This window comes from Nanorana parkeri, unplaced genomic scaffold (assembly GCF_000935625.1).
Source record: "Nanorana parkeri isolate BGI_ZX_2015 unplaced genomic scaffold, ASM93562v1 scaffold346, whole genome shotgun sequence".
Taxonomy (NCBI): domain Eukaryota; kingdom Metazoa; phylum Chordata; class Amphibia; order Anura; family Dicroglossidae; genus Nanorana; species Nanorana parkeri.
The window spans coordinates 290,115-306,257 of NW_017306614.1; the positions used below are offsets into that span (position 1 = coordinate 290,115).

Here is a 16,143-nt window from a genome sequence, read left to right on the forward strand (position 1 = left end):
AGAATAACAAATTCAAAAGCCCTTGTTCTAATTCTTAAAGAGTCAGTCCACCCAAAGAAGATCTTTTGGTTTGTGGTTCAAGCACCTACTAGATTCTTATGTCCATTATAGACTTTGACAGCACCTGGGGTCCCGGATTCACCTGCCATGACCATAACAATGGTGCGCCTTACATTAAGACTTGGATATGGCATTAGTCCACCTTACACATTGCAGGTTCTTGTTCCTTTCTCTAGCTATCTCTGGATGGCCTTCCCCATCTGGGAGAGCCGTGGAGCAAAGCCTGTAGAAAGCAGATTGTCTTTAACCTATTAATCTTATGGGTCTTTGTGTGAGTGATAACTGCATTCTAAAGACTGTACAGAGTTTAGAAATATCACTGGACTCCTTTTTTTCCCCATTCCTTCAATCTCTGCTCTCATGCAAAGCTACAGCCTCCAACATAATCTTCATATCCGACACGTGATGGAAACCGCTGTCACCCTCTGCACGCTGGTTGTATCCGCCAGCCCCTAAATTACTGCTGTGTCCTGTAACAATGTAGGGGGTGGAAAAAAGGCCTGAGCGAAGATCTTACAATGGAGGCAGTGGCGATCTTACAGTGGAGCCCTGATTCCCTCTATTTTGTCCTCCTTACATGACAGTTGGTCTCATAAGGGTTTTATACGACTGAATCTTTGGTTTCCTTCATTATAGATACTCTAATTTCATCACCAATGGTTTATGGATTTATTTTTCCAGATAAGAGACCTGTTCATATTCATGTACATATACCCCTGCCTTATGTGCAAGGGGCCTTTTTTGCTTTTTACTGTCCTTTCTCAACACACTCCTATACTTGTTTTTAATCACAATAGCTAAGTGGTGCCTTTTCCAATTCCTGTAAGGATTGGATGAGTGCATCCTTATCTCTTATAAAAATTTCTTTTACATAGCATGCCCCAGAATCTACACATTACATAGACCTAGCATTACATATATGTTTTCATGTTATTGCATGCATACTCAGTAATATGTAACATTTCCAGGTATTTATTACCTCTCACAGAGATCACAGTACTCCCCTTGACAATTCACTCATCAACGTTTGAAGAAGATGACACCAACTTTGCTCAGCCATCATCCAGGGTCACCATCTTTTTCCTGGACTGAGATGCCAGCTGAGAGATGATGCAGTCATGAAAATCCTGATGTCTGTGAAGTGCTTAGCTGCGTTCACAAATATCTAACACAGATCAGCCCTTGCTGCAGCATCTCAACTTGTGACTTGCTGCAAGGTTAAAATGTTGTCTAATCACTTTTGGGGAGAGGAGACTGAGGAAATTCTTCCTCCTGCCTGCAGAAGACTGGTGACATCATCAGCTTTGGCAAAGTCACTGCACTGGAGCTCAAGGACGTTTTTTTTAAGATAAAAGGACACGGACATCTTTTTCAAAACTGATACTGTTGCTGTATATTGTGACATGTCAGGGATGCATTGACGCAGAGTAAATATAGTTACAATAATGGATACATTCCAAGCATCACCCTGCCTCAGTCCATTGATAATATTCAGTACCCCTAATAAGGACAGCTAGATGTGTATCTGTGCTCCATTATCGCTCAGGAATGTATGATAGAACAATAAGCCGTGTCTCTGGCTGCCACATCTCTCTATCTCAGAAACAGTTACAATTGTTGGTTCCCTCCCAGGTTACATTATCGGCTCATTAACAAACCATTAACATCTCTCAGTCTCAGCATGTCCCTCTCTCTCTTGGGTTTATGCGCCACGCAAGATGAGGACAGGAAAAAAAAAAAAGGAGAAACCATCAAACTATTTTTTCAGCCGTCGAGATAAAATTACAAGCTCTGCAGAAATAATGAATGAAAGTTTTTTTCAAAGTCAAGGGCAATAATGTGCTGCAGGTAAAATTCTGGATGATCAGCAAGCAGAAATAAAGTGGACCTGTTGTATACCAACATGCAGGATAATGGGCAGAAAAACTGGAAACAGTGAAGATTTTCTTTCTTTATTAATGTTATTTACCTAGTTCTGACAATTTTCGCAGCACTTTATATACTGCACATTCATATCAGTCCCTGCCCTCAAGGAGCTTACAATCTAAGGTCTCTATTGTACACGCATATACGACCAATTTAGACAGGAGTAAGTTAACCTTCCAGGGTCCAGCATGTCTTTGGAGTGTGGGAGGAAACCCACGCAAGCACAGGGAGAACATGAAGACTCTATGCAGATAGTGACCTGACCGGGATTCAATCCGGGGACTCTCTGTACTGCAAGGCAGAAGTGCTAATCACTAAGCCACTTTATGTGAACATGTTATGTCAAATGTTGGTTAAAAAAAAGAGAAATGATCTGCATGATGTGTACGGTAGATAACGGAGCAATGTGTGTCCAGTGGGGATTTGCATTGGTGCGGTCCTAAACCCCCCGCCCCCTTTCCCATAGGTACACCACTGCCATGGGTACATTTGGCAGGGCAGTGCTTCACTATACTACAGTAGTGGGCAACGTATCTTCACAGCAGCACACCACAATGCATGTGTCGTGCGTTGTGTGCTGCATAAACAAAAGAGGGACATGTATGTTTTTTTGTGCATCTGCCCATTCAAAATGAATAGACTATTTCGAGTCATGATAACATATTAAGCTAATGTATGTGGGCTCCTAATGATCTGGGGTGACCAGGTTACTCTTATAAGATGGGGAAAAGATCATTGGTCATTTCCGAAGTACGGTCCATTCAGTTCAGGAATATTTAAGATATCATTTTCAACTGACTGAATTCTCATTTTCTGTTTCAGGTCCCCCGTCACTGCTGAAGAACAAGGTAAGACGCCATATTGAATGGTTGCCTTTCGGCAGGGGATGGCTAATGCTTTATGCCTTCTTTTCCTTTTGATATGCATATAGGGAACTAACTCATTTGTACCCTTTTGTTTTAAAGCAAACATATAGCACTTTTTCCCTTAGAGCTTTAAGAGTACCTGTCACTAATAGCAATCTGACTATGCAGTCTTTAATTACTATATATGAGCAGGTTGACCTGTAAAGGATTTAGATCTCTAACTTACTCAGCTTTAAAAAGCTTCAGCAGGAGTGCCAGGAACACTTGTTGCTTGTCACATGCCTGGCCTCACATAATGCATCCTCTTATTACTGTACTGATAGTTTCCACCCAAGGTGAAGCAGGTTCTAACCTACAAATAAGTCCTTATTCCCTTCTCTGGAATCAGGGCTGTGAAGATCCTGGTTGTACAATGTATACATGTACTGTGTTTCCCCGAAAGTAAGACCTACCCCGAAAATAAGGCCTTGCAGGGATTTCTCTAATATAAGACCTACCCCGAAAATAAGGCCTTGCAGGGATTTCTCTAATATAAGACCTACCCCGAAAATAAGGCCTTGCAGGGATTTCTCTAATATAAGACCTACCCCGAAAATAAGGCCTTGCAGGGATTTCTCTAATATAAGACCTACCCCGAAAATAAGGCCTTGCAGGGATTTCTCTAATATAAGACCTCCCCCGAAAATAAGACCTAGTGTCGTAGAAAAAAAAAAAAATAAGACACTGTCTTATTTTCGGGGAAACACGGTATATCAATGAGACTGACTTGTGGAGAGTCGGTCTATGCTACTCCCGAGGCTGCCATGGTTAGTGGAAGCAAAGCCTAATTCATTCAGTCCTGAAAGCAGTACAAGTCCCAGGGGTAGATTTACTTAAGGCAAATATGCTGTTCACTTTGTTTGAATTTGCACTTTGCAGGGGAAGTTTAGTGAATGATGTCAAGTTCTACTGACTTCCATCAACCAATCATGTGCAAACAGAAATATTGTTTTCTGGCACAGGATTGAGTATTCTTTGGAAAGTGAAATTTCACAACATTCCCTAAGCTAAGGGAACATCCCCCTGCAAACTGCAAGTTCCCTTGCAAAGGGAACAGCCTATTTGTCCATAGTAAATTAACCCCCAAATCTCATAGTCATATACTCTAGATGCTGTTAAAGTAGACCAAACTAAAAAAAGTGCTATGTTATAGGGAGCATTTTAAACAGGCCCCTGAATGTTTCTGGAATGTCTGGAACTCCTGAAAAATATCAGTGCACTTCATGATTTTTGAGGGTGCCTAGGCACTCTTGTCCCTACAGTCTCATTGCTGTATATCTGAAGTGTGAGATCTAAGGTACTGCTGTCTCTAACTGCCAGTCTCAATGGATTTAGAGTGACATTTGGTGATGTCACTACTGTGCTGATCCCTGTTCTTACTGGAGGTCCAGACATGAGGAAGCAAAGCCCTTCTACTGCCAAGATGGCCTCTTTCATGCACTGACACAGTGCAGAACAAGACATTGCAAGTCAGCAATGGGGAAAATATCAGCTTCAGGGAGACCTCAGGCAATACTGGTGACTAGTCCTTTGCCTTCCTTATTTGGGGCACAGTTTCCATAGTTCAGTTTCTCTTTAACCTCATGTGTTAATGAAAACCTGAATAGCTCTCTCTAAATTACAGTAAAAGTGGAATCTAGTAGCAGGATGTTGAAGAGTTTGGATTTCACTGGGATGCTGAAATACCTGAGAACTCAAGCATAGAGATATTTCTACAAGACTTTCCAAGAGATGTAACCCAACCACTTGGTGGATTAACTCTTCAGCGCTCAGCCCGAAGACTAGAATCCAAGGAAAAGGTTGTGAAGGGCATCACACATGGAGATAAAGCAAATTGTAGAATTTTAAAGTCTACTTTATTTTTTTTTAAAAACAGGTGGCAACACATTTCAGGGGTCAGAAGAATGCCCCTTTCATCAATAAAACAAAACCGTCACAGTGAAAACATAATTGTGCACTTCATGTCCCCTATAGAAGCATCAAAAATTCAATCAGCAATCAAAAATTCCTAATTAATGTTTTCATGTTTAAATTTGTCCACCATGCCTGTCCTGCCGGCCACCCCTGACATTGTGCACAGATGCTATAGGAACTATGGTTTTAATTCAAAGTTTGACGTTTACCAAAGTTTGTATATCACAGATGCCACCTTTTGCTTCTCGTCATATACAAACGTTGGGATAATTGTTTTTATTTTTACCCCCGATGAAGGAGGCATTTTTCTGGTAATTAAATACAACAGACTTTGCATTCTACTGTCTGCTTTGTTCCTATTTTTGCTGCTCGCATTATAACACTTGTCCTTTCATGTACAACAGATGAGGGTCTACTGCTTGTATCTAATATTGTCCAATCAAGAGCTGCCTAGAGCTTAATAATCCCCAACAGTTCTCCAGACCCAGGAAGATATATAAGATTGACTGATTACCAATGTGAATCCAGCCCTGCCATCTGCACATTTTATATTCTGAAAATTTAAATATCACCCTTGTGTAGACTGAGACTTTAATAACTCAGCGTCTCATTGTAGCTGCTACCAGAACATGACTCTCAAAGCTGAAAAGTCTTGGATGTAAAACCGTTAATCCCCAAATGACCAGAAGAGGCAGTAAAATCCCTCACAATAAAGCATTTGCTCTGGCATTGCAGAATGCATCGATATTTACAGGACGTGCCATACATTATGCAGCGAAGGCAATCTCTAAAGAAATTCACAGCCCGCTCCCCGTGAGACGTGCAAAACTGTGATTTTTTTTTTTTTTGCTCCAGACCTCACGCCGGCACAGAAGTAAATAAATTAAAGCCAGGAAATAAGTAGATGAATTGCTTTCTTCTTTGGCGCTGAATTAGCAAAGTCCATTTCAGGGCGCGTTAACTAAGCGGGGATTAGGATTTTTTTAGCTTTCTTCCAGCATTCAAACAAATAATTTAGCGCTGCACAAGAACTTAACCGATAACTGCAGCTCCTGCATAACCCAAAGCATCCCGTTTGTTTTGGCATAACTGCATCTGCACATAAATTCCTTTCAAGTAGAAGCCATCAATATCGTAGACTGCAGTAGAAATCTTGGCGCTGAGATTGTTTACTACTGGCGGCAAGCAAGAGGTTGGCGTTCTGCATTGCAGCGAGGGGGGGGGGGCCTGTTAAATATACTGCTGACAAATACGTAAAAAAGGACGACTGGCTCTAGGGTGGTTTTGTGGATTATTAAAAACATAACCTGACGCTGGGATTTAAAAATGAGAATTGTGGACTTATATTAGACCACAGTGACCAGTCAGCATACTTGGACAGTGTCCGGTTTGACCATAAAAAGAGGAAGAATCACCGCCACTCCTATTGTGATACCAATACCTCTTCTTATTGATGCATGCTCACGTTATCACAACGCAAATGAAATTTTTCTGGGCCGCATGGGGTCCCCTCATCAGGCAAACAGTTTAACTTCATCAGATTGTTTGCCTGATGAAGGGACCCCAAGCAGCCCAAAATGTTGTTTGCTTTGTGATAACATGAACATGCATCAATACCAAGGCGTATTGGTATCACAATTGGTGTGTCTGCTACTCATTTTCTTTTTCATTGTTCTCAAACACAGTGGCAACCGCATATCACTCAGGAATGCGATGGGATACATGCAATAATTTGGTTTAACCATAAGGCTTTATACCTTTGCCTGCACTATTTTCATGCAGACTCATGTTGGATTAAGGTAGCCCAGTCACTTTAAATGGGCCCCTAACACGCCGCAATGCATGACAAAAGGTGCCTTCTTTTGAGTAATACACAACAGCACAAAAAATTAACAATTGTTGAGGTGTGCTGAAGTGAATTATTTAATACTCTATATGAGGGTTAGGGAGCCATTTGGAATGAATCAGCATGCACCGCAATGCTCATATACTGTATAGCAAGCTGCAGGTTAAAAAGTTGTAATTGAACATACAGGTCTGAATTCAGCCCAAGGCTCAAGTTGTGAAGTCAGCTATACAGTAGACACACTATATGGCCATAAGTATGTAGACATCCCTCAAATGATTGAGTTTAGGTGTTTCCAGTGAAGGGTTCTGTCAATACTTTAGCATACAGGCACTCTTCTGGGAAGGCTTTCCACATAATGTTGGAGTGTGTCTGAGGGAAATTTGTGCCCATTCAGCCAAATAGTGATCAGTTATCCAAAATATATTTGTATGCTGTAGCTTTAAAGACTAACTCCAGGCTATTTTTGGGAGGTATTCATAGAAATACAGAGTGCTCCTAACACCCTGTAGTGTGCTGACAACACGGTAATAGACAGGACACTCATATGCATACAGGCCAAGAAGTATTTCACGTCTATCTGCCTTTCTAGCATATAATATGCACATACCCTGTTTCCCTGAAAATAAGACCTACCCCGAAAATAAGACCTAGTGTGTTTTTGTGAGCCAAAAAAAATATAAGACAGTGTCTTATTTTCGGGGAAACACGGTATGAGTGTAAAATAACTTAACACCTCATTTCTTCTACTTTTATTTTAGCCCTCCTCGAAGCTGTTCTTGATGGTGACCTAGACAAGGTAAGCTAACGTGAAGTATGTAGTAGAGAAGTTTAAAGCTAAACTCATGCAGTTATGTATTTATTGCACATTGTGCAAGTACCTGAATCTGTCTTGTTATCGTCTCCTGTAATTCCCTCCTTAGCATCACTCAGACTAGGACTGGGGGAGGCAGGAATAGTAGCCAATTCGATTCTGCCTCTGTGCACAGATGCTGAGAATGGGCATGCTTAAGAAAGGAAAGAGCAGAGTCACAGAGGGATGACCACAACAGTGTGCTGCTGGTCCTTCACTGCCAAATCAGCAGGCTGGGGGGGTTTACCAACCTGTACACCTCTTGTGCAGGTTAAGAACCTGGCTGTGATGTCTAGCAAGAAAGCCTGAATCACTGGTTGTACCAAATTAACGATCCTTTTGTTGGTGATAAATTCCCATACAGTATATTGGCTCTGTGTTTAGCTGCTTGCCTGTAATTGCTGTCCTGGCCATGCTGGAGCTCATCATCCACCATTGTCACTATCACAAATCCAACCATGAGCAATGATATGCAGCCATCAATGCAGATCATCAGCAGTTTTTACAAAGGATGAAAACAGTATTTCTCAGGGTTCATTCGAACATGTGATTAGGACCAGGCAGTGGATTCCTGTGGGAAGAATCTGCAGAAACAATAACAGGCTGACAGGAGCAGCGGCTGTCCACCGCTGTTTCCACATCCCAGCCCAGTTCTTAACCTCCACTAACCTCATGTGATCCCAGCTGCAAAATTCTGGAGATTCTTGTCACAGGAATCGGCACTCCAGCCCTAATCACATGCGCGAATGAGCCCTAAATCATTAATTAGGGGACACAGGGTAGAGTAATTCTTAGACATCTGGGTTATGCTGCCACCTTCAGGAGAATTAGAGACTGACATAATAAAAAAGTGGTACAAGCAGTATAACCCCTCCCACTCCCATCATGCTACAGTGAGAAATAAACCAAAACTTTTTTGCAAAATTATTTTTGCTACAAATTCTCCAGATGCTGCAGAGCTAGAAGGGGTCACTTTGCGGTTTTCTGGATTGGCTGATCCTCTGCATACCCAGGACATAGCTGCTTGTCCATCTCTTTGTTCTACGCCAGTACACCCCAAGGACATTCCTCTTATGGTTTGGATGTGAGGAGAGCTGCCTTTTGTCTCACCATTTCAAGGTGGCTTAGGCAGCTTATCATTCAGGCCTATAGGCTAAAGGACTAGGTTCCTCCTTCTCTTGTCAAGGAGCACTCCACTAGATTGGTCATTGCCTCTTTGGCTTCTCCAGCGTTGGGTAATTGTTCTCAGATTGCGAGGCTGCCACCTTGTCTTCTGTTCACATGTTCTTTAAAGTCCATCTCTGGGAACGTAAAGAAACTGCAAGGGTTGGGTGCTTATTTTTGTCTAGGCTCTGGGCTAAAACAGGTTTAGTTGCCTTGTCCCTACTTCTGCTGGCTCCCTCCAGGCTCCTAGACGAGTTCCCATAGGCTTTGCTCCCCTTTGCTCCAGCAGTCTAAGGACCACTGACGTCATCACATCTAATGCAGGTTCCATAGACCTGCATTCGATGTGAGGATGCTGAGGGACAGTGCACTAGCTGGAGTAAAGCAGGAGAAGGTAAGCAAGAGGTTTAGGTAAGTAAAAGTGTTTTACTCCAGTCCGCTAGACAAAAACAACCACTTCCGCCTTGTGAAACTTAAAACCCGTCTCCGGGCAAACAAAGAGTACCCCTGCAGTGGGGCTACACCCACACTGCAATGGTACTTTTTTGTTTGGCTGGAGATGAGCTTTAAGTTTTACAAGGTGAATGTTCATGCCTCACCTGATAACATTTCAGAGGTAAGGTCCTTCAGGCAACTCTGCGAGCTTCATCTAGCCCCCCAGTGTTAACATGCTGTTTTTTGTGGGCCTGTTAATGTTTTGCTTGCTGTATTGTCCACCCCTCAGTTTGACTGCTTTTGGACATCTCATTTGCTAAGAAAACAGGATTTTTGACTTACCGTAGAATCATTTTCTTGGAGTTCATTAAGGGATATAGGTCTCACCCCTCTGTCTTATCATCCACTTCTACCATTGTATTTCCACAAAACTGAAGCATGATGGGAATGGGTTATATACCCTGTACACCCAGTTGTCCAAGAATTATTCTACTCTGTGACCCTTAATAAACTCCAATAAAATGATTTTACAGTAAGTCCAAAATCCTTTTTATAGATATATATATGAAAAAGCAATGGCTTATGATACAAAGTGCTTTAGCAAACTAAATATCATCCAAACTAAATCAGCATCCAGGGTTTACATCAGCTCCAAGTTGGCTTCCTCCACTAGATGTATAGACACCAAAATGTTTGCATTGTGTGTGTCTTAAACGGTCTACCTCCACCACATGACAAGATCTTCCAATCCATCAAATGTTTGCAATTTGTGTATTACAAAATGTCTCCCTCCAGTGTGCATAGCACACAAAATGGCTGCCCCCCTCTCCGCTATGTATTCCTAACAGTGTGCAGCTCACCGTAACGCAGCAGGCAAATAAAACCTTATTGCTGTCAGCTATGAAACTAATTCTTTTTGTAATATGTCCTAAAACAGAAGGATCATCCCAGCTATTACAAGAAAATAGGTCTTTGAATGTAAGCCCTCCATGTCCTGCATTTTACTCTGCAGAGGCAGATGTGGTGGCATGAAGAAAATTTTAGCTAAAAGAGCAAAATAAAAAGCTTATTGTGCGGCCGGCAAGCAGACGGCCGGGAACAGATTGATTCTGGGAGCCCAGCCAGGAATGTGAAGAAAGATGATAAGATTTTGTAAGATTTATTAGAGAAGCAGGAATCCTTGTAACAATTATTGCGAAGAAGAAAAGATTACACAGGGAGGATCAGAAGGACAAAGTGCCTGATGGTTTTGGAGTAATATATTCATTTATCTCTTTATCTTCCTCTCTTCATGTTCCCCGGGTCTGTCATTATCACGGACAAACGCAATAAATTGCTCGGTACCAGGCCGTGTCATTGTAGACCCAACTCTGTCATGTTTAAAGGAAAACTGTCAGGACAATATATGTTCCTGATGCCGTACATAGAATTGATGGTAATAGAACCTTCTGGAGTCTATAACGTGATTTTGTTTTGGAATCTAGGTTTTTTCACAAAGCTTTTAGTTGGTAATGGTCTAAAAAAAAAAGGTGTTGAAAGGTGGCATCCTGCAGGAGGCTTATCTAGCACCCGCCAAGACCTCCCTGATTCTCTTCAATGTCAAGTAAGCGCAAAAAGCAAAGCGTAAGCCCAGATTCAGTTTTATTCTGACTCATAAAAAGCCAACATATTTTGGGGGTTCAAAGACTCCCCCTTCATCAGAGTTTGTTGTTGTGGAACAAAGTGTGTACTGAACTTAAAAAAATTGGAGGGATCCTGAGGAGTAATTAGTTCGATCCCTTCAGATGCCAGTTAAGTATTAACTGTATGTGTATACACTGCCTGGCCAAAAAAAAGTCCCCACCTGGTTTTATCTAAGCAAATAGGTAAGAGATTGCTTTAGTAGGTCAGGTCTAGGTTCAGCAACGTCCCCGAAAAATGAGCTCAGCTGTCCACATGCCTATACTAAATGACCATTTTAATTCCATCAATGTATTTTTTCTTCCTTGATTGCATCGGCATATTCCAAGATAACAATGCTAGGATTCAACGGGCTCAAATTGTAAAAGAGTGGTTAAGGGAGCATGAGAGATGGATTGGCCACCACAGAGTCCAGACCTTAACCCCATTGAGAGTTTTTGGGATGTGCTGGAGAAGACTTTAAGTAGTGGTCTCACTCTGCCATCATCACTGCAAGATCTTGGTGAAAAATGAATTCAACTCTGGATGAAAATAAATGTTGTGACATTGCATAAGCTTATTGAAATGATGCCATGGCGAATGCATGCCGTAATCAAAGCTTAAGGCGGTCCAATTAATTATTAGAGTGTGTCTTTTTTTTGGCACAAAACAAAAAAAAAATATTTTTGCTTTGTTATATTTTTTTCACTTAAAGGAGAATTATGAGGCGAGTGATTTTCACTCAGCCTCATAATCTGAGCCGACCTGTGAAAATGAAACTGTCAACTGAGGTCGGCTCAGTAGATCGGGAAGTGAGCGAACACATACCGGCGCTCGCTCACTTCTCGATCTATCCGTGCAGAGAGCCGTGACTGTCACTCACGGCTCCCTGCAGGGATTCCCCCCCCTCCCCTGTCCGATCCTCCAGCGCTGCCTGGCGAAACGGACGGGGAAAAGACAGAGCTTTATTTAACACCTTTGCGAGAACTGAAACAGGAACTGTTCTGCTTGATAAGTTCAAGCAGAAAATCATATACTGTATTTAGAATATCAGCAAAGATCGATGGAAACTTCCCAGAATGGGTGGCACAAGCATAGGAAATACTTGAAATAACTAATTAAAGGTATACATTTAATACAGGCATAAAATAATTAAGCTGATATCTTAGCATATGTTGACACCCTCTAGTGGTTTTGACAAATGTGGAAACAATGCCATGTGTGTCTGTTAGTTTCTACAGGTTTCATAAGCTATAGATATAGCTGTCAAAAGTTCAAAAAAGAGGAAGTCTCACTTCACAAGCCAGTAGATGTAATCAGTTACTACATACATACTGTGCATTTAGAAAAAAAACTTGTAAAAAAAAAAAAGTTCATTAGCAAACGTTGAATATGCTTTTATACAGGCTAACAAACCTTTAACCCTTTCATTGAGGTGGTCATGCTCACATTTTTCAGGTAGTCAAAACACATTCCCAAATGCCAATAAAACAGACACTTCAGAGGAAGAAAATGAATAATCGTCCCACAAAACACTTTATTTTTCTGAAAGCAGAATTACTGACAAAACTGTAAGCTGGTAATCGGCAAGCATGCCAGCAAAATTAAAGAATGTACAGTAGTTATATACACACACCTTCTTGCTTTATTATATTCTTATTGTTTCTTGTTTTTTAGTCAGGCAAATATAAAATCTTGCATATATGTATTCTAATGTCATGCCACCAGGTGAATGTCTACGATCCATTTCACATCTCTTCCAGTTTGTACTTACCCCCTGTTGTGAAAAATGTGCTATTTACACAGCTCAGTAGCTTTAATTTACACACACAAGCCAGCAATGACCCTGCCCCCTCCTGTCCCCCTCCTTCCTGCTCCCTCTCTACGGCTTCTCAGGTTCAGAGAGAAAAACAATTCTGCTGTTCTATCTGTTCTGAAAACTCATAGAGAGACATTCATGAAACAATCAGCGACACAATTAGATTCAAATCATGCTGCCTTTCATTCACCAAAATCAGTGCCACCGTTTTTCTGTGACCACTGCACCTGGAATCCTGGCCAGCCAACTGAAGGTCTGTCATAGATTAAGGGTCGATTCACACCAGCAAGTTGTGCTAAATGCTTGGCATCTGGTGTGCAGTGAGAGAAACAGTGCAGATGCATCAGTGCACCACATGCTTGCTTATGTCACAAATGCCATTTCTTTCAGTTCTGCAGCCAAATTCTGAAGCAATGTGGTTGTACTACATCACACTACACTGTGATGATGAAAAAAAGTACTACAGTACTTTGCACACCACCGCAATGCACAACAGCCCTTAGCATATAAGATGAGACAGATTTTCACTCTATACAGACGTCCAATTCAGATGTGGTCACGGGCAGGTTAAATTCTCAGTGCTAATTATAGCAGATAAGGGAGGAATTTATAAATAAATCTGGACTGGTATAGATAATTTGTCTCACTGAATTACCCTGTTGTGTGACATAATCAATAAAAGGTCTCCAATGTGCTCTTGGAATCCTTTGTCACGTACTGCATATTTTTTGTAAAACAAACATTGTATACATATAGTTATAAAGCGAATATAAAACATCAGTTAAAACTATAACAACTTAAAAAAAACATAATGAAAATACAGTTGACCAAAAACCATTACAGTTTAAAATGTCCTTAATTGTGCTGGGTGTTATTGATGATTTTATGGCACTGGCAGGGTTAAGGTGTCATATAGGTGCTTTCCAATAGGTGATCTCCAAGGTCCTCAGCATCTGATATAATACGTTGAAATGGGACCATCTATGTCATAAAGCCACTGGCACAAGAATTCTCACATGCCGAAACCATATTCCTGAACCTGGTCTTAGTTTTGGTGGCATGCCTTGTGATAGAACTTAAAGGGAACGTCCACATCTTATAATGAAGTTCATATATCATGCCAGCTGAGAAAAAAATAAGTGCAGCTATAGGTTCAGCTCAGTGTAGAATGAAAGCTTTAGTTCAAATGGATAATTAGAGCAGTGGTTATCAACGGACAGTGATAGTCTTTGTGAAGGTTCTTATTTATCCAGGTCATCATATATATAGCTAGTAATAGTTCATCACCCTCCACTGGACTTATTTATTAATGTCCATGAGGTTTTATTCAAGTGGCTTCCTCAGTTCAAATCATTGTTGGGAACATACCTCAGCATTAATATCTACAGTATATATTCTACGATTCTAATATCTGCAGTTTGGTCATCTTAATTCAAACACTGGGGACACATGAACCTGACTAGAGGTGTAAAATGTTAAAGTAGCTAAAGCCAAAACTTGTGAAATCATTATTTCTGGGACAGAAAGTGATGGGAAATTCCAAATACAGTCGTCACCAAGACATTACTATAGGGGAAATCTTTCAATAAGGAATAATAACTCAGAATAACAAGCGCTTTCGGGGCCGCACAGGGTCCCCTTCATAGTGTGCGGCACCATCCGCTGTCATTTCAAGCACCCATTTACTTTTTTGTGGATCTCTGGGAGTGCTACAGGATTTATGACTTTTTGTACCAAAGCTCAGTATATCGCAGGCTACAGCTCACGGTATACTGAGACCACCGCAGCTGGGACGGATCCCGACATTACTGTCGAGTTCCACCCAGCTGCGTGAGTGTCAGCTGGCTCTGCCTATCTAGAGGCAGAGCCAGCTGTACCCGCCCCCTCCCCCGTCTGTTCCTCCACTCAGCGCTGGAGGATCGGAGTGAGGAGGAGGTAATCCCTGCAGGGAGTGGTGACTGACAGTCACTGTTCTCTGCAGGGAGATGATCGAGAAGTGAGCGAGCGTCAGTATGTGTTCGCTCACTTCCCCATTTATTGAATCCGATGTGCGACAGTTTCATTGTCACACGTCAGCTCAAACTATGAGGTTGAGTGAAAATCACTCACCTCATATTTCTCCTTTAAGGATCTTTATAGTTTGGCCTGCAGAGTTGCATGCACCTGGATTTTTTTAGCTTTGGGGGAAAGGTCCACTTTAAGATAAGATATCCACTTACCTTGGACAGATGTGTCTTAAGGACTGGAAGTGAGGGGAAATCTTCTAATTGGCCATAGATAAAGAAAACCTCACAGGGCTTTTAACCATTCCTTATTCTATCCAAAACTGCAATAAAAGTATTGGCTTTAGATATACTTGAATTTAGTTTTTTTTTACAATTTCCCATAACTCCTATCAGGTTCTGGGACGATGAACCGGTAAATGATTAAACAATGTGACCTGTTTCCTAGACACTGGATAAATGCAAAATATTTTGGGAGCTCACAATGGCTTTCTCTGCTGTGGCAGGTCCACTTTGGAAAAGGAAAACCTAGCAGAGGTAACTCCTCCACCTATCCAGGCTCCTCTCAATTTGCCTAAGAAATGTTAATTGTAGCTATTCAAATATCTTGGAAAAGCAAACAGCAAAGCAAGAATAATTCAGTGGCAAATCGGGACATCAGCTTTGTTCCTGCAAAAAAAAAAAAGCAAAAATAGGAAGGTTTAAAACAAGCTGTTATGTTCTGTACTACAAAGTTCAATGTATTCTTACTATCTATGTGTTCTATTTCTATAAGTACCTGTATACGCAGGGTCGGGGCTACCGCTAGGCAAACAAGGCAGCCGCCTAGGGCGCAGCCAGCCCGTCTTCCCCGTGACTCCACTGGATTGACCGCCCGTCTGCACACACTCAGACGGGCACAGTTCTGTGCGGCCACTTGTTAAAGCTGTGCAGCTGCGGCTGCACGGAACTGTGCCCGTCTGAGCGGCTTCTCCTCTATCTAGCTCCAGAGCCTCAGAGAAATAACTCCGCCGCTGCACTGTGGATGGGCGGAGTGATCTCTCTGAAACTTTGTTCAATGAGGCTCCTGCAGAGTCCTGTCAGTGGGAGGCGGGGCGTGTAAGTCTCGAGCTGGGCAGGCTGCAGCGCTGTGTGATGAGGTAAGTGTGCTCTCCTTCTCCCTCTCTGCTTGTATTCTCATAGAAAAACTATTGCTCAGTCTAGACTAGAAATTCTTGTGATTGTATAAGACTGAGCAATTACAGTGACCATCTGCCCCCCTCCTGACACCCTCTGCACCCCTCCTGACACCCTCTGCCCCCCTCCCGACATCATCCGCACCCCTCCCGACACCATCCGCACCCCTCCCGAGACCTTCCGCACCCCTCCCGGGTCATTCCGTGCCCCTTCTGACCCCTTCCGCGCCCCTTCTGACACCTTCCGCGCCCCTCCCGGGACCTTCCGCGCCCCTCCTGGGCTCTTCGGCTCCACTCCTGAGACCTTCTGCTTTCTTCGGCTTGTTGTATAAGTTTCATGCTTTATTGTTCTATTTTTTCTACAAATCTGTCTTAAAAAATCAA

The 16,143-nt window shown here is 42.1% G+C and overlaps 1 protein-coding gene across 6 annotated transcripts in view; it reads left to right on the plus strand.

The window, feature by feature from the left end:
* DGKI (diacylglycerol kinase iota) overlaps positions 1-16,143 on the plus strand; it is a 260,009-nt gene that overhangs the window by 211,903 nt on the left and 31,963 nt on the right. For all 6 annotated transcript variants that reach the window (XM_018558566.1, XM_018558568.1, XM_018558563.1 and 3 more), the window contains 2 exons: positions 2,809-2,834; positions 7,413-7,450. In XM_018558566.1, the coding sequence (XP_018414068.1) occupies positions 2,809-2,834; positions 7,413-7,450 (64 nt within the window). The remainder of the gene's footprint in view (positions 1-2,808; positions 2,835-7,412; positions 7,451-16,143) is intronic.